The 27,624-nt window shown below is 37.8% G+C and overlaps 1 protein-coding gene across 1 annotated transcript in view; it reads right to left on the bottom strand.

Moving 5' to 3' along the window:
* The window catches only part of LOC140243324 (phosphatidylinositol 5-phosphate 4-kinase type-2 alpha-like), a 51,932-nt gene that overhangs the window by 2,634 nt on the left and 21,674 nt on the right, over nucleotides 1-27,624 (bottom strand). The window contains exons 2-7 of the mRNA XM_072322997.1: nucleotides 27,473-27,570; nucleotides 13,492-13,588; nucleotides 8,381-8,533; nucleotides 5,272-5,457; nucleotides 3,975-4,088; nucleotides 133-397 (exon numbers count right to left, since the gene is read on the bottom strand). Of these exons, the coding sequence (XP_072179098.1) occupies nucleotides 133-397; nucleotides 3,975-4,088; nucleotides 5,272-5,457; nucleotides 8,381-8,533; nucleotides 13,492-13,588; nucleotides 27,473-27,570 (913 nt within the window). The remainder of the gene's footprint in view (nucleotides 1-132; nucleotides 398-3,974; nucleotides 4,089-5,271; nucleotides 5,458-8,380; nucleotides 8,534-13,491; nucleotides 13,589-27,472; nucleotides 27,571-27,624) is intronic.

The raw sequence follows: 27,624 nt of genomic DNA, 5'->3' as shown, positions 1-27,624 counted from the left end.
AAGGCAATTTGTCAATCAGTCAGATCATTTGCGCTGTTAAATTTCTATCAGAAGGAATGTGGGGACGGACTTGTTGTTTGTTTAGTTTGTGTTTTTGGATATTTGATTGTTGCATAGGTTGGATGAACTCACTGTCATAGCCTTTGACCGCGTAGACGTCCGTGCTGGGGTCGTACTCCTCGATCATGACGTGCCTCGTCCGGGGCGTGATGCCGGGGCTGTCGGGCGGGGTCAGGCACTCGCCACTCCCGGAGTCCTCGCCGGCCTCCTCATCGACGACGGCGTCACCATTCTCCTGGCTGGCCGTCTCCTCCTGCTGCCGGTCCTGCTCGTATTTCTCCTTGTCATGGATCCCCACCAGGAGGCTGTAGTCCATGATCTTCAACTCTGACAGAAACTGAGAATGTGAGTGGGGGGTGGGGAAGGGTCAAAGGTTATAAAAAAAAGGATTCATTTCCTGTTCTGACTATCATTATACACACTAGATAAGTGAGCTATACATTGCTGTATGCATGACGTTGCAGTCATTGGAAGTAGCTAAACTTACCCCCATTCATTGTGCATGTTGACATACTGTACATGTCTGGACATACAACTGTATGCATGTGGAAATGAGCATACAGAAGCATGTACCTGAATTTACGATAGCACACAAATGACACATATCCACACACGCGCAAGTTGAATATAACATGCGAGTGAATGCAGCACTTTGTTTTGGGGGAGTGCTCTTAGACACTGTTGTTGGTTTCATGATGAGGGCGCTTTTGCTATGTCCAGTAATTCTACATTGATGGTTTGGACAAGACTAGTGTCTTCACATTCTAACACAGACTCAGCCTGCCACAAAGATCTCCTACTTCTTTCGCCTCATCCCAGTCTTAACCTGTTGAAGATGAGTCCCGAGTATACTCGGGTAAGTGTCTATGGGAAATGCGTGTTGTAGCAAAATCAGCCCGTCCTCAACGGGTTAAAGGTGTGGTCCCCATCAGGCAGTTGTTGTCCACCATTTTCTCTGCCCTGCATGCATTTCATCCCTCCCTTCACGTTCTGTCTCGGGCCTCCTTTGGGTTACTAAGCCCCCTTCTGAGATCATCTCAAAACTATCCTCTCATTATAAGCAGAGTTTCCCCTTAAGCAGAGCAATCACTGGCCCACAACGAAACTGGCCTCTAAATATACACAACATAGATTATGTTACACTTAGGCCCTTATAGAAAGTGGAGAGAACAAGAGTACTGGCATGTAAACCAGAGTTAACCGATGCATCCTTTATGATAAACGGAAAAGCGCCGTGATAAACATTAAACACGTCATTACTTTCTACAGACTACAAGTTGCACCGAATTTTCAAGTTGTTACTTGTCAAGTGTTATGGGGTAAACAATTTAAGAATATTGTCAGCTGAGAACCTGAGGGGCAATGTCACATTTCTGACATTTGAGTGTAGATGAAAACGAAACAACAAATTTTCATGGAGTAAAAATTTTATTGAATCAAAAGTGGTAGATCTATAAGCATTGCTCCAACCATAGGGTAAACTAACGCCCTTGTGGTTTTGATTTTTAACATTTTACTGAAAGCGAAAATAATCTGGAATTGGCATCGTAATGTAGAGGAGATTGAGCTATACAACATGATACCAATAACTCAATACCCCCCAAAATCACAATGAAGCCCTTGTGGTTCTCAGCCAACAATATTCACAAAAATATTGAGCATTCGCCAGTAGATTTGCATGCATCAGTCGTGCTATTAGACCTAATGATGCTTTGATACTTGCAATTCAAGCAAGCAAGCTAACTATATGTGCACTGGCTCTTTCTGCATCACTGCCTAGGTATAACAAGATAAATCTGTGCCGATCCACTTCAGTCAAATTTCTCTGACAAACTTCTGAGACATTCTCTTGGAGAAAATTTGTTTAGTTCTGAGTCTGAACATTAAAACAAGAAAGGTCCTCCCCATTTGGAAGTCAACTTCCAAATGAAATTTCGGATTAGAAGAGAACATGACGTATTGTCACACAGACTTTCGAGCTTAACAAAGGGCGCCCTCAATCAAGCAACTCCCCATCGATACATGAAACTACACCATTAAGAAGACACTACATTGTATATCGTCCACAAGCATGTCGCAGTATACTCCTATCCACTACACGATGACTGTAAACAAGTTTTGTATGAGCTCATTCTCTATATTTAGTCAGATTAAGAGTATGCAACACAACTGCCCGAACCACTTGAATGTATCTGGATGAACACTGGCCGCACTCGCACTCTCGAAACTGGATCTCTACACAATGTGCTCAACCGCTCTTGAAGGAATGTGCAGACTTCTCTAAAGTGAAGAACTGTTTCATCCTGGACTTTGTTATATATACATGCCGATTTCATTATTTCAAAATGTACAGAAGGACATGTGAACTAGTCTACAGATAAATTTAGCCGGGGAAAAAGAGTCTGACACCATTAAAATTTCTTGCCAAGGGCTACATTCTTTGTGGCAATATGTCTAGAAACGATATCTGACAAGAGCTAAAATAAGATTGGAAGTGTACGCACACATGTATTTTGTTTTCTATCTTAATGAGTCGAGTGTTTCCATGTTTGTAGTTCCTTTGATAACAATACAGGACTATAAAATTCATTATGATTTAACAGGTAGGTAAGGACACAGAGAGTGAGAAGAAAAGAGAAAGAATTCCTCATGTGGACTTCTCTTTCATTTGTCTCCACTCAGACCTTCTCCAAAATACATAAAAGCATGGTGCTACAGAAGCACTTGCCCAATTGCATGGGGCAAGTAAAAATCAAAGTCAGGCAAGTGTTTTGGAAAAATAAACAAATGCTTGCTCAAATTGGGCAAAGGAAAAGGTTTTGAAGCCATCTTTTTCTTTTTTTCTTTTTCACTTTTTCCCCTCACAAGCCCGAGAAGTCAACCATACAGAAGCCCAAAGACTGTTTAGTGATGCAATGCATTTTTATTTCATTTCAGGGTCTTTCTAACACTTACACGAAGAAGCCCCAATGCAATGCAACACCAACACTTGATTGAACCAAGTTTGTTACTCCACTGTGTTTAAGTGTGTGAATCAATGCGTGCTGTTCATTCAAATGATTGTGTTTTATTTACAATAGATTTTCTTTATCATTTCCTTATATTTTTGGACCTTTCTTTTTGGATGAGTAAAATTCTTGTTTGAGCAATTGCTCTGCAACAATCTGAAAATCTGCTTGCCTGACTGGGCAAATGGTCAAAAAAAAAAAAAAGTTATGTAGCACAATGATAAAAGTTTGAGGAAAGCAAGTGAAGGAAATAATAAAAGATAGATAGCTAGACAGATAGATAGATAAGATAGATAAATAGATGATGTATAGATAGATAGATAGATGGATAGATAAAGAGATAGATAGATGGATAGATAGATAGATAGATAGATGATATATATATATATATATATATATATATATATATATATATATATATATATATATATATAGATAGATAGGTAGATAGATAGATAGATGATATATATATAGATAGATAGATAGATAGATGGACAGATAGATAGATAGATAGATAGATGATATATAGATAGATAGATAGATAGATAGATGGATAGATAGATAGATAGAAAGATAGATAGATAGATGATATATAGATAGATAGATAGATGGATAGATAGATAGAGAGATAGATAGATAGATAGATTGTAGACAGATAGATAGATAGATGGATAGATAGATAGATAGATAGTAGATAGATATATATATAGATAGATAGATAGAAAGATAGATAGATAGATGATATATAGATAGATAGATAGATGGATAGATAGAAAGTAGATAGATATATAGATAGTAGATAGATAGATAGATAGATGCAGACAGGCAGACAGAGAGACAGGGACAGAAGGAAATAGATGTGAAAAGAGCTAAAAGAGATCCATCCCCACCAGAGGAGCCACTTACATCGGTGTCTGACCGGAGCTTCTCCAGAATGCTATCCTTGGTGTCCTGGCCGACGATTATCCTGCTGTTTCCACTCAGGAAGTCAATGTCTTTGAATGTGGGAAGATCTTTGGCCTGCCATGGGGGTGGGGGGGGGGGGGTGGGGGTGAGGCAGGGTCAAGGGGGTGGGGTGGGGTCAAGGGGAAGAACGTGGAAGAACGGGTAAAAACAGGAAACAATACAGAGGTTGGGTGTGTGCAATATCATCACCATGGACAGGAAAGGCATGATAGAAAACTGAAAAAACATTCGTACGAAGCACACGTACGCAACGGAGTGGCAGGAAGTGAGAAGCCATATTATTCGCAAGCCTTCCTTTGCAAGCCGTTGTGAAATGCATCAAATGTTGTTTTGAAAAAGTGGCGAGATTTATGCACCATAATGCGACAAGATGTTCCATTCATTACGATGAGTTGATGCTGGTAACCCTGCCTTCTAACAGACCATGACCTGTTGCATATCTAGGTAACATTGAAGTCACAGCTAGTGCATGGATACATAATCTAAAGTTTTCCATGTCCTGACACTGATATTGCCCTGTTAACTGAACATAACACATTAAGGTTTCTAAAGAGTACACAGTCTGAACTCCATGACGAAAATTGTATAAGTTGGGAACTTTGTGAAATATAAGCCTTGAAATAACACATTAACAAACGAACAAGCATATCTGACTACTTTGTTGGAAGGTATTACTACCTCTATAATTATTAAAGTAAAGTCCCACAAAATCATAAATATCAAAAGAGATTCATGCTTTACCATCACTTCAAAGTCCTACTCTTTTTTTGTTTTAAAGACTCTTCTCATTTATGAAATAATATTTTTCTCAAATAATATTTCTTATTCACACACAGGATTGGCATCTGTCAATGTTTACAAAGTGGCAAGACACAGGTTTGGGTGAATTTGGAAATTGAAAACACTGACGGAATGAGAAAAAAAGATTATCCCTTTTCATGAGAGAACTTAATAAAGATTTCTACCTTGGAGGCAATAAACAATGCAATTGTGATGTGGAAGGCAATATTTTAGCATGTTGTTGATTTCCTATTAAAGTAGCGGTCAACTATAGACGTTAGCAAAATTAAAAACACAGCGAAATTTACCACCTACACAGTAAAGGTTATTTTTTTATCTCTAAAGAAAAAAACAAAAATTACGACAACTAGCAAAAAACAAACAAACAACAACAACATTTATACAACTACACTTTCTGTGACACTTGGCATATGGATCTGCATTCACATAATACTACCTTTTCTTTGTCGCTGGCTTGTCTGTCAATGAGTGAGCCCTTCAGGTCATACTTTCTGTGGATGGGGAGCGTGTGACCGAATATACTCCTCATGATGACCATGTACGTCTCCGCGCCATCCACCGTTAACCTGTACATGCCTAAGTACTGTGGTAGCAACGTCTCTCCGTGTTTCTTGACTATGTACTGCGGGGGTAGGGGGGAGATGAAAAGATTCACTGTGAATAGAACTTGTCAAAGTTCTTGCCAACAGAACATATGCAATGATTCACCTGTCATTTAGCTGCATATGGTATACTAAACCCTGTGGGAATACTGCACAATATCAAAGTTATATGAAACAAAAGATATGAACACAAACACTTGTATCCAATAATATACATGCACACCTAATATATTACACATCGACAGTACAATGTATAACTGCACCAGACTGTCAGTTTCGGGTGTCTTTCGATTCCATATCCTTGGAAATTTTCACAAGATTTATCAAGGTCAAGAAAATGTAACAAATGGTAGCCTCAAATTCTTTTTTTTTTTTCATTCCTTAATTGAATGCAGATATCTTTGTTCTTACACTTTACTTATGTATTACATGTTTTATGGCTTTTTAGGTGTGAAGAGAATTTCAGGTAACACCATCAAGGGTGATAGATAACTTGGAGTAGGATCAGTAGCAACAATTTGTATACACTCTATATCTCAAACATAAAACACTATCTCTCGACATACATTGTTAATATATGCCAGTACAGCTGCAACATTTCAAAATGTGACAGTTACAAGGGCATAACATCTCAGACAGAAAGCTTGAAACCCAACACGCCATTGAATAGTTATTGTGAAATGCTGCAGCCCACTCAAAACAAATAAGACATGCTACTCTTTGATTGTGCAGAAGAATGCAAGGGGCACTTTCAGAAGGGAAACTGTAACTAGGAAAGAATTGGCAAAGGAGGATTTGCTTTCAAAGATGAACAAGGAAGTAACAAGTTGAACAAGGAAGTAACATCCTTAGAGGTAAATCCATATTTTTTCAAAAGGAAAGTTGATTTGAATGCAATTTATGACATGAAATGCAAAGACAAACACTAACAGAATTTCAGTCAGGCATATCTCTTTTTCTTTGCCCAGTCATAAAAGAGTGATACACATTTAACAGGTATTAAAAGTCCCTTTGTACATCTTACATCTTACTCATAACGTGACTCTCAATTCAAATACCCTTCCCCCCCCCCCCCATAAAAAAAAAAAAAAGATTCTATACAACCATAGACAATGTTTAGCAAAGTAACCATCCAGCCCATATTAAAGTTTCTCCTACTCATACTCAGCACATACAGGCACAAATAAACACATGAAACAAATAAACAAACAAACAAATTCTACACATAATACACACTCAAACACACACACACATTCTCATAAAATGCTTCAACCGGGGATATGATAGTTTGCTCAAGGTAACCAGGCATATTCCATTATTTGTTTCTAAAAAATTGTTTTTCCTTTTTTTTCTTTGTAAACTGAAATTGAAAACCATGAAAAATGATACTTCAATTCAGTTGAGTATGTAAAAAATAAGACTTCATGTAGCATATCTATTAGGTAAATACACAACCATCGTGGATACATGTGAAAATTGTCAAATTTCCCCGTTTGTATAGTGTTGAAAACTTTTTGCCTACATACAGGACGTAACTATGCAGAACAGGCAGGCGCATTACATACCTAAGGTACACCAAGAGCCTAAGAGGCAGCTTTTTCATTTGTTTAAATACTCTGAACAAACGGGCATATGATGACATTTAAACGGTGTCCCGGGGTACCAAATAAATATCAGCCAATTTGTTGAATTATTCATTTTTGAAAAAAAGGTTGTACCCTGGGTTGCCAAAAAGTGGAAATTATTTGGGTACTGGAGCTAGCACACACTAGTCAGTGCACTGCAGTGCACTGAAGCACATGTTATTGCTAGCACAGCGTGCCACGCATGCATAGTATAACCAAGGAGGTTTTATACATGGAGTTCCAAATGGCTGTAATTATTCAAACAGTTGTCAGATTTCTATTGATGTACAAAAGAATTCCACAGGTGCACTTGTGCCTTTGATGATCGATGTTCCAATCCACAGTCTTGCTGAGCAATCTGAAGATTCATTTTGAACGTTATCATAATGTTGGCCATATTTTGCTTATTTATTAAATGAAATGAAATTTCACTTAATAAAAAAGCATGTAAAACAAAAGTCAATTCTTTATTAATTCTTTATTGATAGATATATCAGATTAGTGCCCACATATGCCCAGTCGAGTAATTTTCATCTTTATTTCAGCATTTTTTCCTCAATTTCAGTTCGCGCATCCTCATGTCTGTACTACCTACCTTTTATAAGAAGGGATAGCGAAAAGTAATTACCATCACAAAGACATATATTCCTTTGAAAGTGGCTGGTGATTATGCAATGAGACACGAGTCAATTGTCTTCGTATCGGCGCGGCAGATCCAGTTTGGCACATGCTTCAAATATTTTTGAGCAGCGGCTTCGAACATAGATCAAAGGGAATAACTCTGTTGTTACTCCATCTCTTCATCCTCCTTGGTATAACATGCAGTGGCATGGGAGTGACTATGTACACGCACACACAGTGTATGCATTTCTCTGCGGCTGTCCTCGAGTGGACGCGAGGTGGCGCTACACAACGCGGTAACTCGGGGTACTACGGTACCCCGAGGTAACGCGTGATGCATCATATGCCTGGTGTGACATGTATACCCGGTCGCCTGAAGTGAAACACTACAATATCCTCGACTGAAGCCGTTTGCGAGAACACACGTGTACATAAAAAACACATATAAACAAAAAAAAAACACTTTCTTGGGACTTCACACAGGCCAGGGCCCCGTTGCTAGAAACTTTGCGTTTAAACGCAACTTGCAACTGATTGTCACTGGCCAATCAAAATCATTGTTGCATGCATGTCTTCTTAATAGGGCAGACCCTGATCCAATCAGAATGGTTGTTTCAAAATTAGCAATTATTTGCAATTGATTGCAACTTTCTTGCAACGGGGCCCAGAACAGAACTGAGAATGAAGACAGATGTACCTGGTGGTATTGTGGCAGAATGTTATGCATGAGCTCGACCTCTTCTCTCGATATCGTCTTGACGACAAACTTGCCATCGCTGGAGCGCAAGAATTTGGCGCCGCTCTTGCCGGCGGAGTCGTCATAGACCGGTGCCGAGCTGACAAAGGAATTCTAAGATTGAGATAAAGAAAGCCAAACGTGCAATGAGATTATGAAGTACTAAGATGCATTTGTTATTGTTAACATCAGAAACTTGGTATTCATATTTTATGAAAGGCCAAAAACACTACAAAAAAAAAGGTAGACACAGTAGCGTTCAACGGTTATCAAAATGAGTACATACGGCTACTGCTAGATATACAGTATGTATGGCTGGTACGGAAAAAGTTGGCAATGTAAACATAAATACATCGAGTATGTAATTTCCTAAAATTGTGGCCTATTAGAGTTCTGATGTTTTGTGTTGCAAGTAGAAAACAAATATTATATATTGCTTGTTGTGCACACATTCATTCCCCATTCAAATATTTGCATTCCTTGCCAAAAATGCAACATAAAATGAAATTTTATGAACACAAGAAGTAAACTGATCTTCAAACTTAAAGGGAGTGTTGCACTGCCCAAATTATGAACAATCAATCATGATGATGATTTGCTCATTGATTTGCATTGCGAAGACATAAATTGCATGAAGTAGCACCATCAGGAATGCAATCAAACTAAAAGAAAGAGCAAGGGTTTTCTATCTACATGTAAATGCAACATTTTTGCACTGTAACACTGCACACACAAACTACACTTTTATTTTTCCACTCCTTGATGTAGCTGGTTTTGCAGTACATGTGTGCACCATACACTGCAGTTTATACCAGAAACACAACAGCCACTCAGCAGCCACAAAAAAATGCACATTTGGTAGCAAAATACACTCTACACTATTTAAAGTGAGCAGGATCAAAGAAGGCTTCTGCTTTTGTTGTTATTATCCTTGTTCCCACTGCTTTTGGATTCTCTTTTGGATAAACCTTCACAAATTACAGCGAAAAGAAGACTACTCCACTGAGCTCAACAGAGTACAGAGTAGCATTCTTATTGGCTAAATATCCTTCCACAAGTAAATTGTATGAGACAGGTTCATCTGCCTTTATATTTAAAATGATTATACAGACTTACTTTATCATATGACATCACATGATGGCCACATAAAGCTGACTGCTGCAATACATCTCTGTTTGATAGCACAAGCTGTCAGTTTATAATGAGCTAATGTGTGCTCAATACTGTGAAGCGTTTCCCTTTTTTAATTCACGGTATTAAAGTCAACACAGTGTTCCATGCATTTAGCTCATTCTGCCTCCCCACTATCCTACTGATGCACCATTAACAATGACATTTACGGTTTACAAACTCAATTCAAATTGGCACTTTATGGGCACACTTGTCGCTCGGCAATGAAAGTATGCCGGCATTCATGTAAATGGCAGCAGCGCATGGAGCGCAAGTACATGACGTACAGTTGTAAATTAGCATGCCCATCTGAAAGTTTGACTCGAGAGAGCGAAGATAGAACGGTTTTTATGGAGTACAATCGGGACGGTGCAACAGCTCTGTTTGTTTGTTTGCAAGTGTCGTAATCCCGTGCTGCCAACGACACTAGTAGGCCCATCGGAAATCCCTTATCGCCTGTAAATTATATTTGTTCTTGTGGTTCTCTGTATACAGTCACTACATTAGCGATAGCGGCCAAATGAATGGAGGTTGCTCTTCAACTCCACATATATTTTGCTGAAGGCTAGCAAGAATATAACAGCTCAATCTTTGTTGATTCCGCTCAAGTGTACAATGTGTATTATGCGAAATGGGGGGGGGGTCAGACAATGTACAGCTATCCACTGAGCGCCTACTGTACAAATCATCTCATTTTAATAACTTCCAGGTACTTTATTGCAAAAAGAGATTTTCCATGCAATTTGAATTTATATAGATATAAGAGTTGCAGTAATGTGCAAAATCTGCAGCATGATGGTAGGAATAATGATCTAGCATTTTTTTTTTTTCATAAAGGCCACTTCTGAAACTTGGAAAAAAGGAAAATAATAAATCACTTAGATGTTTGTGCATGGTTATAAGCTCTGAGATACATGTACATATGTCAGTAAAAAATAGTACCAAGTATTTGCCCTGGTACCATTACGAACAATGTTTTCAGTCTGGGTGTCTCACTAGCATAATTTGGAATGTTTGTTTTCAATGAGATTTGAGCAACAACATTTTGTATCATCCAGGAAAAAGGAGCACAAATCCTCTACAAACCTGGTTTGGTGCACAGTAGAATGCCATGACTGAAGAAACAATCAGAAATTATGTTTTTGTTTTAAAACTGTTTTAAATCCTGGAAGTGACACAAACAATGGGGTTACCCATAATAATGATATTTTCAGAGTGTACGGGGAATCAAGGGTTTTGTATTTTTACTGCACGTAATTGCCCATAATGGAAATGATAAATATCAATAGCAATATTCACCATTATGAGACCGGCAGAGTTGTGATTTTCATTTGTTGAAAGTTAACTCCACCTTTACTCAAATATCCGTCAGATTTAGCCTTCCTGTCGTCTGGAACTCATTACCAAATAACATTAGGTCATGTCAAACTTCAAGATTGTTTAAAAAAAAAAAAATCCCTTAAAGGGGATGGCTAGTAACTGATCAGTGGGAATCAGTGGGAATGCTGGGGGTGATTGTTCCAATCCTTGTGGGATTCATTTAAGAGTACATTATATATCTATTGTTGTGTGAAAATTATTTACTTCAGAATGGTCTCATATTCAAGTAATGAGCAATTTAATGTTTCCAGGCCGTTAACGATTGCCCCGTCACTGTACAGGCATGCTAACCTGGAAACATTAAACGGCACATTACTTGAATATGAGACCATTCTGAAGTAAATAATTTTCACCCAACAACAGATATATAATGTACTCTTAAATGAATCCCATAAGGATTGGAACAATCTTCCCTAGCATTCCCACTGATTCCCACTGATCAGTTACTAGCCATCCCCTTTAAAAGGTTATTACTGAATTATTGACTTATCTGTGAAAAGTTGATCTCCTTACTTGTATCTAAATGTCTTTGTATTTTGTGTGCATGTTCGGGTGTGTGTGTGTGTGTTTTTTTTTTTTATGTGTTTCCTCATTAATCTGATTTGTTATCATATACATATATGTATGCCTGTAAAATACCTCTTTAGAAGGTTCAAGGGAATTTACCTCCTCACAAGGCTTTTAAAGCATTCCTTCAAGTTCATTTTTTTTTTCATTTTACATTTAACTTTTTCCAAAGGCTGTATTCCTCAGTTAAAAGTGCATTATTCTGTTAATAATTTATGTCCATTATGTTATTACATTCTTAATGAATTGTATGCTTTGTATTTATGTATGAATGCATTGTATTTTTTTTTAATCTTAGAAATTATTACAAAACGAACTTGAAATTGACAGCTCATCACACCTGGTTTAACAAGACAAACAAGGTACATAACACAGAAAAATTGAAGCATTCTACTTAATTTCTTACTCATTGCAAGCTGTGAGTAGGACAGCAACCTTGTGTGCACACTTGAGTGGTACACACAGTATACTTGTACGAATAACTGCTATTCTCACACTGTATGTGGGAGTGGCTACACAGCAGCAGACAGCACATTCAAAAACCTGTGCGTTAAAAGTCTGCCATTATTATCACACACACACACACACACACACATACTACCTAGCTCATTGCAAAGGAAATTCTTGAGTACGATGCCAATCATCAAGTTTCTGGTTTTGATGTTATTAAATTCTTCTCTCAACTTTCCAAAGAGGTTTTATTTTCCCCAAGTTTTTGTTGTCAAGTACATCTAGCATAGAAACAGTAAGAAATTTATAAGCTTTGATAAAAAAACAAAAACAGATTTGAAATTGAGATGAAGTTTCGCAAGTTAGAGGCATCAATAAGAAATAACAGGTCAAGTTAAGCCATAATTTTATAATAACACGCTTCATAGAAGCAGAAATGTTTCAAATTCCAAAAATGTTTTCAGAGTTTAACTAAGACCCCGTTTACAGTGCGGGGCCGGGCTCGGCCGGGCTCGGCCGCGGCTCGGCCGCGGCCGAGTCCGGCCTCAATTGCGCGGCCGAGCCTCGCAATTTTGTCCGTTTACACTGCTGGGCTCGGCCACGCTTTTGATTCAAACCTTTCAATATTTTGTCGTAGTGGCGCTCTGCTTGTAAACAAACGCAATTTGGTATTGTCTGGTTTTCAGACCCTTTGCCAAATGAATTCCGTGGCGACGAAGTCGCCGTTCGGGCAAAGGCCTTTGCCGAAGGAAAAAATCCTTTGCAGGACAAAACCACCTTAAACTATACTAGTTTTCGACGTTGAGGGGGTTAATATCCTGAATAGCGAAAGATACAGGCAAAGGGTTTGGAAGCCAGACTAAAATTGGCCGCGCAATTGGCCGCGCATTTGGCCCAGTTTGCGTTTACACCAAGAAGAGGCCGGGCTCGGCCGTGGCTCGGCCGCGGCCGAGACCACCTCCAGAGCGAGGCCAAATGCGAGGCCAATTTTGGCCTCGCATTTGGCCTTTTGCACGTTTACACTGAAACGGGGTCATACAAATTGACATATGTTTTATAAAGAATGAAACTTTTTTTTTTTTTTTAAAATCAGTTTGCCTACTTTCAATATGGTGATAGGTGATGTACTCCCATATTATGCCCCATAATTCCATATACTGTAAAAGTGGAAATTTTTGCACAAGTAATTTCTCACGATCAGCCAGGTAAGATGATTTTGCGTGTTTTTAATCCCGCTGAAGTAAGACGTCAATTACTTTGCGTCAATTACTTGCGCGAAATGCATGAAAATTTCAACACCATGAACATTTTTACTTTTACAGTAATGTTAATTACAAAAGGTAATGTTGGTAGTTAATTCTCCCTTTCCAAAGTCAGGCACAGAACATTACTCCACTAGAAACACAAGTAAAATAACTTTTGTTTTAATGTTGTATCATTTTACCGTTCATCATAGCCTGGTCTTTCTTATACATAATCATCGTTCCAGGCCAGGAGATACTCACTTGGTACTCGCTATCTGAAATACTGAAGAGTGTGCGGAGATTCCGGAAAGCCAGGGGACAGTATTCCTTGAACTTGAAGTGACTTGGCAAATTTTCTCTGTACAAATTAAGTGAGAGAGACAGACAGATGGACAGAAAGACAGACAGATCAGAGACAGAGACAGAAAGATATGAGAGACAAACATATTGAAATATATATGCATTAATTCTCTTGTGTGTTATTGCATCAAATGGACACCTATGAGCTTTGCATCATGTACTTGTTTATGGTACATATGAACCATTGAAAAATTGTCAAGACACAGACACAAGTTGCATGTAACTTGCAACCACCTGCAAAATACTTCAAAGTGACCCTGACTTGTTAGCAGTTACGAGGTAATTGAACAACTCCCACACGAGTGGATAACTTATACATATAGAAATATAGAAATATATAGAACTATAGAAATATAGAAATATAGAAGTATAGAAATATATGCATTAATTCTCTTGTGTGTTATTGCATCAAATGGACACCTATGAGCTTTGTATCATGTACTTGTTTATGGTACATATGAACCATTGAAAAATTGTCAAGACACAGACACAAGTTGCGTGTAACTTGCAACCACCTGCAAAATACTTCAAAGTGACCCTGACTTGTTAGCAGTTACGAGGTAATTGAACAACTCCCACACGAGTGGATAAACCTGAGTTAAGCGGGAGGATTTCTCGTACTTGTCTGCTATAAAAAGATTGTGAAGTGCACTGCAACAGGTAAAGCAAATTGTTATTTGCACAAGCAAGTTACTGCCGCTACAAAGTGCATACTGCTACAAACAAATTAAAGGCATTAACGTACTTCAATTCTGGAAAACACTCTCTTGAACTACCGACACATCATTTATCAATGGCATGATCGGGCACTCCTACGATAATCCTATGCATGTTTACAAATATGTTCTTCTGCTCCAGGTAATGCAGATAGTATATTCACAATCACACTACCAAAAGTTTATGGATAGAAACGCCCAAAACCCTGGATCATTTTCAACTACGTGCACTAAAGTCTGCTGCAAGATCTAGAAGTTCTGCTGTGTACAGAGTATGCAACTACAAATGTATGTACCACAGGCTGATGCTAATACTTAATTTTCAAGGCAAGACAGCACTCCTACAAAACTAAGAAGTACTTCAACCCAGCGAGATCTGAAGGATATTGCATTTCTAGCTGAATAATGTGATTAGCATGTGGATTACACACACTGCTGCTACGAAAATTTGACATATGCTATTTCACATAGCCGGCCGGAGTAAAATGTAATTTGCACAGCATTAATAAGTACATCTTCTCAAAAGAGTGCATTTGAATCGCGCACATGTACGAGTCCATGATTCATTTCTCATATCGTAGTGTTTGAAGTTCACAAAGAAACAACAATAGGAGGAAGTGTTATCCTTGTATTCACTGGTTTGTTTTGTAGTTTTGCTACCTCTACACAAGCCATTCTGTTTCATACTCTTAACAAACTTTCAATTCATGAAATACTACACTAATCTACTGCATGATTTCAAACAATGAAAACAAAAGGTTGAGAGACTTGAAATAAATGAATATTATTTTGAATGGAATTGAAGTGAATCAAAACTACTGAAAAAGAAATATGAAATAAAAAAAACCTAAAACCATTTATGAAACAAACGTAGCAAAACCAGCCATACACAATCAAGGACAAAAAGAAAAAAGAAAAAAAGAAAGAAAATCAGGTATATTATTCTCATATTACAATGTAAGTATGGTGGCATGAATGTTATCATTATCCCCATCATCAGCAATATCATTCACATCATCAATTCTCAATTCCCCTCAAAGTAACCAAATTCTATCACTTGCTGTATGGGCAAGAAAGTTTGGAGCCTGTATAATGCTCACTGTCACACCGAACTGTTTGGAATCTGCATTCAAATGAGCATCTAATTATATTTATGTGTACAATACTTTACATACAGTGTAGACATTCAGTAAACTTTGTAATTTCTGAGGTAATTCAAAGTTGTTTCTTAATAACAGAAATGAGTCTATTTAGTTTGTATAAAGTAAAATCACATTTTATTCATTTTATGGACAGATATAGGGCAACCCGAATACTTCATTCATTCATTCATTTCATTCATTTATTTTACTTTGTACATAGATCTTAATTTAATTGGAGTAAGGGCCCAATTGGGCAATATTTAGTTAAAAATTTATATTTTCAAAATCCCTCTGAATAGAATAAAAGTATCAAAGCAGTTGCAGTGTGCTACAATAATATATATGTATATAATTGTAGGTAAATTTTGAATATGAAGGAACATCAATGTATGCCACAGTTCTCTAACATGAGTCTAAAACACCACTGGTAGCAAACAGATGCAAACAAGCTCTACACCGGATGAATGGGTTAACTAATTACCCATTGTAAACCTTCATCTATCATCATACAATGTAACTGCTCATCTGCAAGGTTTTACGACTGGGTATAATGCATTATTCATGACAGAGAGCCTGTCACTGGGTCTTTTGTTCCTCTTAATCTGTGTTCACCAGTTTGTCGATTCTTGAATTATGCATGATGCTGAGCCCTGCCACACGAAAACCCATGTGTGGTGATAAATGGACATCCGTGTCCCGTCTAAAAATCTATTCTCTCCTGAATCAATTAGCAAACAGATTTTGTGGATCTAGCCTGCTGCAGTGTCCAAAATAGATTAAAAAAAAAAAAATCTGGCTTCAGGTTTCAATCTGAGCATAGATGAATAAAATTTACAAACTATGAATACTGGAATTCTTCCTCAGCTACTGTGTATTTGAGTGTTGTCAGTGAGTACATGTGACTTACATATGACACGAAAATGGTAGTCAATGACAATGATATCAACATTCCAATCTGTCAAATTGCAGCCTGGATACGTATGTATCTCCTCATCAAAGATATTGATGTAATACAGGGTGACTCAAAAGTAAGAAGAGGGACTGACTCATACCCAGCTCAAAGTCTGATTGCTGTGCAATGAATCACTCACAATTGAGGTATGTGCTGTAGATCAGAGATAAAGTGTTTATATATGTATATATATATATATATATATATATATATATATATATATATATATATATATATATATAATGCCTGCAGAGGATTGACTGGAAGATTGTTTCAGAAGTATGTTTATAATTTAGCATAATTAAGACAGCATCTTCAATTGCTGGGGGAAAAAAAATCAATGTGGACAATCCATCTCATGCAACATCATGACATGAGTGTAGGCCTACAAGGTATGGGATGTATGATGTGCATACAGTGTATACACAACATTCTTGTCTTTAACTTGTTGATTTAAAATGTGAATACCTTCAATGTACTGGACAATGTAGGTAGTCATTTCTCCAAAAAAAGAAAAGAAAAGAAAAGAAAAACATTTCGAAACAGAGCAAGAATCATATGGCATACAATGCACAAGTAGTATGAGCTATCGGACAAAGAATGACCTTTACTGTACAACAGTGCCTTTGATGCCTGAATTACATAATGTACGTCAATGCTACTTTGTACAAAATATCTCATCTACTACTGTATAATAAGTTTGTACATTGTACATCTGGTATGCATTTTGATGGAACAATGATGTGTTTTCATTCATCACAATATAGGCCTACAATTTGTACAAGTTTGATGAAATTTCTTTGAGTAATATCTTTATTGAACAAAAGATAACATTTTACATTTGATAACCATCTTGACCTTGAACCCTTGACCTTCACCAAATGTTGTCCACACCTTTGTCAGCTACAATGAAGATATACTGCTATGTACTATAAAGTTCTACGTTGTACTAGTACCATGAGTTCAATTTGCTTAATTGTGTGAAGTGGGGCTGCTTTGAATCCTTTGAATTCAACAAGATATTATGACCAACTTGACCTTTGATCATGACCAACAGACGGTTCTTTTATATCAAATCATTGCAGTGCCCTCTCACACTTCCTTTCCTCTAATTTCATGGAAACTGGAAAGACATTGGATGTACATTGTACATGTACCATAAAAACAACAAACCTGGCACTCACAAGGCATTAAAGCATGACCTCCTCTTTTGACCTAATTATTCTCCAACTTAAGAACAGAAAAGAGTAAAAATAATGCAGTTTCAATGCTTCTAGAGTCACAGGGGCTACCACTGTATTTCAAGGACACCATTTCAATGGTGATTTGATGCCCAACGTAGCTGGACTGCCAGGATTGAACTACTGTACCCACATGTAAATGTATACAATATGATATGTACGCAAAATGTATGTCATTGTCATGCCCGAGACACAATTGAGAGCAATGATTAACAGGGCCAAGGATGTCATAAATCTCTGCACACAAATTGATACGATCAGGGAGGTGAGACAAAAAGGAGTGGGCACTCTGCCCTCAGAGTTTCCCCTATCACTCAACACAGGATTACAAGGGATCAGTGCCCCAACGAACAAGTAAACGACCTCTTACGTAACGAGGTCAGTCTGATCGTTATCACTGCTGTTTGATGTTCGATCCTCGGGGCCGCGGTGATTTGGCCCTCTATCGTTAGGAGTATGGACAGGCCAGTTGACTTGTGTGTGTTCACAAGGACGTGTATGAGGGTTTTACATTCTTTGTGCAGGCTCACACGGCATATACTCTTGGGACCTGCTAGTCTAAGAATTCAGCTCTCGATAGATACAAAAATTTTGAAAATCGGCCAAGAAGAAGTTGAGTTTTGACAATGTAACTGTTTTACAATAGCCATTGTTTTGTTCTTGTTTTAATCAAATTACGACGCAATGTCAAGTGTAAATCCTGACTAGTGCTGACGAAATTCACCTGTAGATCAGCAGATGTTGGGGTTTTTCTTTAGTCTGATGTATCACTTCATTGTTCGCTCTTGTTGGTTCTCTTGTCATATTTTTTGGGAAACTTGCGTACATCCGCCAAGACATGTTTTTTCTGGTCCCACTAACATATTTTTGTGAGCAATTTTAGTTCTCTAGGGGATGTAAACACTATTTGAATGTTTTTTTGTTGTATGCTGGGGATAGATTGAGGCAGGAGGGCTCGAATCTACAAGAGAGTGGTCATGATGAAGACTACTATAGGACCTAATCTTGGTGAAATAACTTGCCTCCTTGCCTGGTGTATGGTGAAAACATGTGAGAGTTCAGTGATAGCTGAACTACACTGTATCTCACATGTCCTGTATCACTGTATGCCTGATAAGATATTCACCATGGCGTTTTGTTATTTTTTGTCTGTCTCTCTGTTTTTGTTTTATTCTTATTTGAAAGCTGAAAGAATGGGTATCTTTATGATGGTTGTTGCTGTTGTGGTTGGTATTTTCTGTGCTAGCTTGGTATATAAAATTATTATTATCATCAGACATTATTAGGGCCTGTGTTCCACTACTCAGTTGTTCATGTTTCCTTCATATTCTTACAATCAGTATATTATTATTGGTGCTGCTAATCATTATTATTAAATGTTTTTAAGTCTGTGTTAATTTGTTTCCATTTCATGTAAAAGTTATTTCACCATAATAGCATGCAAAGTACATTTGTTCCCAAGAAATCTTATAGTACATGGACATGTAAATGCACATAGATTATGATACCTTGAATACTAGCTGCAAAATTCAAAATGTGACCATGCAACCAGTTCACTGCACATCACAATTCACCAGTGTTGTTTGCAGGCACAGCAATGGGTAATGCACCAGTAATGCACTTGGGTCAGTACCACCCAGTACCACGAGGACTAATCCAGGTTCTGGCCAGGGAGGGGTTGAGACCCACCAGCCTGTTGACAAGGATTGCGCATGTGCACTGTGCGGCCAAGCGGCAGTAATCTAGTTAGTGGAGTGGTCTCTTGGGGAGTGCGGCTCTGAGGATGGTTCAAAAGACACTAATCCAGTGCCCACTCCTTTTCCTCTCACCTCCCTGATACGATGTACTAAATCTACCAATCCAATACTGCAGGGCGGGTCAGTAAACTTTCTTCTCTGGTGACCCATCTGTACCATTAAAATCTTTGAATTTAAAATTTGGTGGCCTAAAAAAAAGGAATGTAGTGGCCCAAAATAAAAGGAAATATTGACAGTCAATTTGAATTCCAGCTGCTCAATCGGACCACTATAAAAGATAACTTTCGAGAAGTTTGGTAGCCTAACATAAATTTTTAGCTGCCCTGAACCACTGGGCCAATGCTATTCAATGTCAAGCCTTAGACGTATATTTGAGTCGCTGTTATACATTTGAATGTTGATACTGTGCTTCTAAAATATACTGAATGTGTCATGCACTAGGCAGCATTTAAAGAGCAAGATTCGTCCGTGGGCACAAGTCTTCCAATAGGTCTAGGGCAAATACCATGCCCCCTGGGCAATTACCCCAGACCCTTCCCCTGACCCTAACCCTAATCCTGAACCTGAAGTAACTCTAATCCAAACTCCAACCATAAACCTAACCATAACCCTAACACTAATCTTTACTCTACCCTTATCACTAGCCAGTATTAGGCTGGGGGTGGGGTAACTGCCCTGATACTCTTGCAATGGGTTGAACGTGTTAGTTGTATCTCCTGCTGCTGGATAATTTACGGGGTGTGGCAAAGAAATGCTGTTGGGAAATGATATGATGTATGCAGCCAGTCTACAGCTCTAATGATTTACATACAGTCTGTACCTTGGTCTCTAGCTTCATGTAGCAGGAAAGTATACACTGCCAGTGTAAGCTCTACACTACCAAATCATTTTAGTATTTTGAATGAATGGTTGTGGCACAGCCCCCCCCCCCCCCACCCCCCGAAAAGAAAAAGGTGAAAAGAAAGGGGAAAAAATCCTGAACGAAAGCAATGATGCACATTGTGTTAAGAGCAAGATTTCACAATTAGAAACTTTGTGCTAAATCAACAAATACCACAACTTCATACAACGAATATATGTTATGTCACCGCTTGCTGAACAACAACTTGTAGACATCTCAATGACTTTAAAACAATCACTCCTGCCATTTGCTTTGAAAGAACTACCTAGATGTATAATACTTAAGACAAACAAGAATTTTGCCATGGATGCAAAAACTTGATGCTTTTCGGAAAAAAAAAAAAGGAAAATGTTAGCAAAATCAGGCATTAATGAGGAAGACATGGCCCGTTTGAATATTGGACCACTCTGTCGCATGGGTACCATCAAGAGCTGTATGAACAACTGAGTAAATGAATCATTATTTGTTTTATGATTATGAGGCCACTATAGGAATGGGTACTTGCTACAGTGTAGCACGTAACCACAGGATTAAAGGCATAGTTTACCATTTGCACATAAAACAAAAACCCAACATTAGTGCTTCAAAATAGTTGTAATATGTGAGTTAGGGCTAGAAACAACCACTGTAAAAATTTGAATCCGTATAATCGATGTTAAATGTTGTTAAATACACAAAATGTGAACAATAGTTATAATAAGAATGTTTCCGGATTAACCCATCCACGTCTCATCCCACAAAAAACGTGGGAAGCATTATTTATGACCAAAAGAGGGCGTCCTCAGACCTCAGGCTTGGCCAGGAGCTGTAGAATAATTTTAGCCAATCAGAGAGATCCTTACTGGGACTCAGAAAAATAATTTATGCAAAGAAACCTATTTTAGAATGTCTCTTATTGGCCAAAACACCTGCCAGGGGTTCGAGCCTGCTGAGAAACTAATCAATATTCATGTTTACAGCGCGCATGCATCTTTGTTGCCCCAGCAACTGCAGTGATTCCTTACGCGCGGTATCGTGATATCGATCTCCTCATAGAGTGCTTGACGATATCTGATTACACGAGCTCTTGATCCTTGTGTGTACGGTGTGTACGTACGTACGTGTGTGTGTGTTGAATTACATTTAGGTTAGTGAGTGTGGGTAACTTCTCAAGGTTTCCCGTCCATTTCTCTCTCTTTTCTCTCTTTTGCTTTCGTATCATTCTATATCTTTTATTCTCAGAGTACAATCGTACTTCTGAGAGTGTTTTGTTCATTTTTCTCAGTGACTATCTCGTTTGCAACAATTTAGAGGTGAGTTTTTGTCCTAGTGTTTGTTGAGTTTTTGGATTGAACACGATGTAGCTTATCTACGTGTGTGAGAGAACATCGTAGTTTGTGTGGTACCCACTCGTTTGTTTCCGTGTAAGCATTTTTACCGTAAAGTGTCTTCATCGTTCGTCTTCCAAGCATCGTGTTTTCACCCTAGTTTTCCTCATCGTAGTTTTTTACCTCGATTTTTTTTTGCGGTGCAAGATGTTCTGTGTATTTTTTCTACGGTAAAATGCCATCGTTGATGATCTTCGTGTATTCATTACTAGTTTTTCACCTCCGTTTCATTTTTATGTCTAACGTAGCGTAGTTACAACTATGTTTAGACCTAGTTAGCTAGGACTGCGATGTCTGTATCGTTTGCTGATGTGTTTTGCGAGCTGAGAGTGACTATGATGGGAGTGATATTCACGGTTTTGCTGTGGTGGAGGTGATGGAAAGATGCAATTTATTTCGTGTAACCATGCATGACGTTGATGATGGCGAGTAAAACTACGACACGAGTAGCCTAGCCTAGGCCAATGACGAGAGCGACACTGAAGTCAAGAAACTGGGCTGATGCTCGCTCATGCACGGGAGTGGTCTAGAGACCTGCATTATTTATTTTTTTTTTTCTTATTCACTCGGGTATCTAGTGCTACAAACCCAAAATTCGTGTCTCTGAAGAAACTCAACCAAAAGCTTGACAACAAGTTTGCATCGGGTCTATTCTGTAGTAAACATTAGATCTAGATTCTAGGCCTAAATGGCGATGCTAATTTAGTTTTCATTTAGAACTCGACGAAATCCATTTTCTTTGCTCATTTTTCAACTGATAAATTATTTAGAACTGTACTAAAATTCTGATGTACTGCATTCACCATTAGTGTAATAAAGAACCTGCTGATCAGATGTTTTATTCTATCCTTTTCATTTCCTCCCTATCCTTTTGGTTTCCTTCCTGTCACTTTCTTCATTGACCCTGGATGGAAAAAAAAATCCCATCTTGCCATGTAAAGACAGAACACATACCATCATGAAATATCATGACATTGAAATAATAATGAAAAATATATAAGTGACCAAAATACTTGTTTGTGAAAATAAATAACAAATGAAAGGTGATTTCTTATGGAGCAGTTCTTTCAAATGTCAAACAGCTTCGATAATGAAGCAAGTGAAATCTGAAAACTATCCTGGCAACAAGTCGATATTGATAGGGAATTCTAACGAAAACTGTCACACCATTTGATGTTTGAATTTGTCTTTTTTATTGGATGAGGTTATAAAACTATAAATGCCACCGATAAAATAACAATCCTCTCAATTTGAACAAGAGCAGTAGGGTGGTACACTGGTACGACTCCGTAAACAACTGATTATATATGCATCGTATCCATGGGCAACTGCAGGATAACTGCAAGAAGGCGCAGGAAATTAGACTTGAGTCAAGAACGATTATTTATTATTATTTTTTTATTCAAACTATTAATTTTTTTTCTTGGACTGGAAAAAAGCCAAAATATTTCATATTACGCTTCTAAAATATATATGAATATCTGAAGTCTTTTTATCGTGATTTTATGAAGAATTAGAATTATTTTAAAAAATATAAATACTCGACGGGCTGAACAAGGAAGTCTAATTTCACCCCAAGAATTTGCAGCACACCGCATCTCGGGTGCATTCCTAGCGTTCTTGCCGCACTCTCACCTAGCTAGCTGCCATGTGCAAGCCAGTCACAGTGCATGTTCACCGCGCACAGTACACACGTTGTAGCCAGTTCACCGATCTCATTCCTGATCTCGTGCGTGTAGAAAATTCTCCCAAAACTAAGCCAGACATGATTTTGGAACATACATTACAGTGTCAAGACCTTTTCAGTGGACTTTGAATTCGCTATTTGTCTGTTTTAGCTCTTGAATGTACGACTTCGAACGTCCAATTTGTTTTTTACCATACCACGTGGAGCTAGCTGCGTGTTTTTTCTGCCCCATGCTTCTCCACACACGTCATCACATACACACAAGCCATCGCGATCGAAGTTTGAGCGATAGCGATAACATGTGCGGAGCAGACATGCGGATTTCAGCACAGGGTAAATGAGTAGTTGAACGTATCACGATTGTAAAACAAATCTTTTTCTATGTCTCTGCAAATTTGAATTAGGTTATCTCAGCATAGATAGATTATGATACATTACAAAATAGATTAGCCATAGCAAGAACTTGCGTACATGAGCGTTATTAGATAACGTTGCAAAATAAAAACCCCGTCATTGAATGGAATGTTCCAGAGCTATCTCTGGGGGCTCGAGGACACTATGGACACGTCTATTCGCAAGTGGGTAAGATGTAATTACAGATGGCTTGAAATGAAGAGGATTTATGAATGAAATACACAGAAACAATATTTTTTTCATAATTCCTGCACAGTTTATTATTTCTTTTCATAAAATCCACATAAACTAGTGCTGCATTGAGTCAAGTAAGTGCATATTAGCACGAGTGTACACGCATCATCCCTCCTGCCTAGTGGGAATGACACAGGCAGTTTTTCAATGACGTATGAATGCTCTTCGCGTGTAGATCGCGCCGTAGGGAAGATCGCGCCCAAGTTCATGGCCAACTTACTAGGCAGGCACGATTTTACAGATTACACAGAGGCCCGTACGTGGATGGGTTAAACCGTCTACAGTTACGGTTTATTGAGAAAAACACTGATATCTCCTCATATTTTAGTCTTTATTGCAAAAATTTTATATGGTAGGATGTTTTGTGATACAACAGACCTACACATATGCATCAAATATGATATCTTGAAAATTTTTGAAATCACTACTCCCAAAGGTAAACTGGACCTTTAATGGCCGCTTTTGTATGTTCCCTAAACTGGTGCAAGGAGACTTGAACTGGGGACCTCTTGATGAACAGTCTGTTGTCTCAACTACTTGAGCCACACAAGCTCCTGTGTTTGATGAGTTTACTGCTTTGATACAAAAGAAGTTCTTGACCAATGAAATGAAATGTTTCTCAATACTCTGAAAATGACTTCTTTGCTAATCTGTGTGTTTTGTACTGAAAAAAAAAAAAGATCTGGCAGTTTACATCATTTGTATACAATGTACCACCATCTACATGGTGTACACTATATTATAACAATGTACAACTTTTTATGTTATCAATTCTAGGTGAAAGAAAAAATTTCAGACAAGGGAAATATTCCAAGCTTTTTTAACTTGACAAATAGTATATATACAACAACAACAACAAAAAACTTGACAAATAGTATACAAAAACATTTAAAAACATGCGTGCCTTAAACCTATAAGATGCTGGCAGATTCTATGATTGAATTGTATCCAATGCCTTATCATTTGAAATGAAACAAGGATGGAAACAAAAGCAAGTTTAGTGACTACCAATAGTATGTTTTCATTTGAATATCTTATGTAATTCAGCACTGGGTACAGCATGGTACAATTCAGTATCAATCATCAGCCTGAAATAAGACCAATATCCTTCCAATGAAAGTCTGAAGGTGAATAGAATTAATTGGACTGTTTAAAAGATGACATAAGAAATACAATGGACATGTTGTACTTGTGAGATGCAAACACAAATATCAAATGCCGATGAGTTTTTGTACTGTATTCAAATTACAATTACATTGTATGTACTTGTATACTTCTTTGTAATTTTCAGAATGTATGGTTCTCATGACAACTACATGTACTCCATAGCTTGCCTAAAGTTTGCCTGACTTGTGAGAAGCCAACACAAATATTAAATGCTGATGAGTTTTTGTACTGTATTCAAATTACTTGTATACTTCTTTGTAATTTTCGGAATGTATGGTTCTCATGACAACTACTCCATAGCTTGCCTAAAGTTTGCTTGACTTGTGAGAAGCCAACACAAATATTAAATGCTGATGAGTTTTTGTACTGTATTCAAATTACTTGTATACTTCTTTGTAATTTTTGGATTGTATGGTTCCCATGACGACTACTCCATAGCTTGCCTGAAGTTTGCCTGCGGCTTGCCATAACCATTGTCTGCTAGGAAATCCCTCAAGCTTATTTCACAGCACACACTGTCATTTCATCATTTCTTGCGTAAGTTGCAGACGCACAAAACAATCTGACATTGTATTGGGTTTGGATTATGCATAGTACTTAGCAATGATACTCTATCATTGTTTAATGCTGTCTATTATCTGGAGTGATTATACCACGCAAATTGACTACAGTGTACATTGTATGTACATGATGTCAATAAACAATCAGCATACACGTGTGCACTCCACATTAGGTCTCTGTTTCGACAAAATTGCAGAGCTCTTTTACAAACGGAGACTCTATCCAAACAGGTACCAGTTGGCATTTCTGCTGGACATTAGATGCAAATGTAGCTGAACGACTGAAGTCATTATGGAAACAGTATTGCAGAGAGCTGCATCCTTTTAATACAATAGTTCATCATTGGGTAGGCGTACCGTATACAATTTTGCTTCTCATGTTATACACAATGGAAATATGTGCTATTGCTTCTTAAGAAGCAGTCATAATGGTTGTGCTGACATCAGTTTCTGCTATCATAAAGATGATTTTCACACTAACAAAGAACTCACCTGTTAATGGGTTTTCAAGCGTACTTAAAGGACAAGTTCACCTTCATAAACATAAGGATTGAGAGAATGCAGCAATATTAGTAGAACACATCAGTGAAAGTTTGAGGAAAATTGGACAATCGATGCAAAAGTTATGAATTTTTTAAATGTTTGTGTTGGAACCGCTGGATGAGGAGACTACTATAGCTTATGAGTCATATGCGTACAACAGTATAAAGAAAATGTAAAGAAAATTCAACATATTTTCATTTTTTTCGCATAATAAAGGGCAGGGGGAATAATATTACCCATAACATATGTCGGTAACGAGTCAAGGGAATGTGTACTTTTTTCAAAAGATGAAATTTTTGTGAAAATCCCTTTATATTTTCCTTATATTGTTGTACGCATGTGACATCTAAGTTATTCATACACTGCAGTAGTCTTCTCATCCAGCGGTTACTGCACAAAAACTTCAAAAATTCGTAACTTTTGAATGGATTGTACAATTTCCTCAAACTTTCAATGATGTGTTCTACTAATATTGCTACATTCTCTCAATCCTTACGTTTATGAGGGTGAACTTGTCCTTTAATGTCAGTCAAAAAATTTTCTGTATTCCACAAGTGTCAATAAACACACCTCAAAAATGTTCTCCCATACACGACTTGCCAAAGTAACTTCTTTTCTTTTGATTTATTGTTTATGTTGCCAAACATTGTCGATGTAATGATACATTGTCGATGTAATAATAGTCTATTCAGTTTTTCACTTATTTTTTTGACCAATGAGGATTTCCAAGTCTTCAAAGTATTTTACAAATGACTGATATTTACCAAAATTGACAACATACCATAGCATTGCAATGTACCTCCAATATTACATGAATGCTGTAGATAGGTACTGTCTATGAAATATGCAATGTATGTACAGCCATATAACCCTGGTATTAAATCCCCTTATAGATACACTGTACCTTACATTCTTTTCCCCAAATCATATTGCAGTGCTGCGGTTTATTATGAATTGATCATAATGCACATTGCATTGCATCGCTTACATTTCCACCAGTTGTATAATGGGGAGTGTCTGACAAGATTTATTTTGATGCGAGATATATTTGTTGGGGATCTCTGTACAATTGAAAATGATTTAGCATGACAGCTGTCTGCTTTTGATTTGTAATTACTGGGGGGAGAATATGAGAGAGGGGGGAGGGGAGGGCAATCAAAACGCAAAGCATTCATATCGTCAGCTGAGGATGACAACTTACTTGTTGAACATCTGATTGTCAACCTTGATCTTGCCAAATGCCTTGAAGTCGTCCGGCATTAACATCACAGGAATGCTGACATGGCTCAGCTCGCTGATCTGGGATAAGCAAAGAAACAACAACAACATGACAAATTGTAAATACTGATTTAA

Source organism: Diadema setosum, chromosome 20, assembly GCF_964275005.1.
Source record: "Diadema setosum chromosome 20, eeDiaSeto1, whole genome shotgun sequence".
Taxonomy (NCBI): Eukaryota; Metazoa; Echinodermata; class Echinoidea; order Diadematoida; family Diadematidae; genus Diadema; species Diadema setosum.
This window is presented reverse-complemented; position numbering and strand designations above follow the sequence as displayed.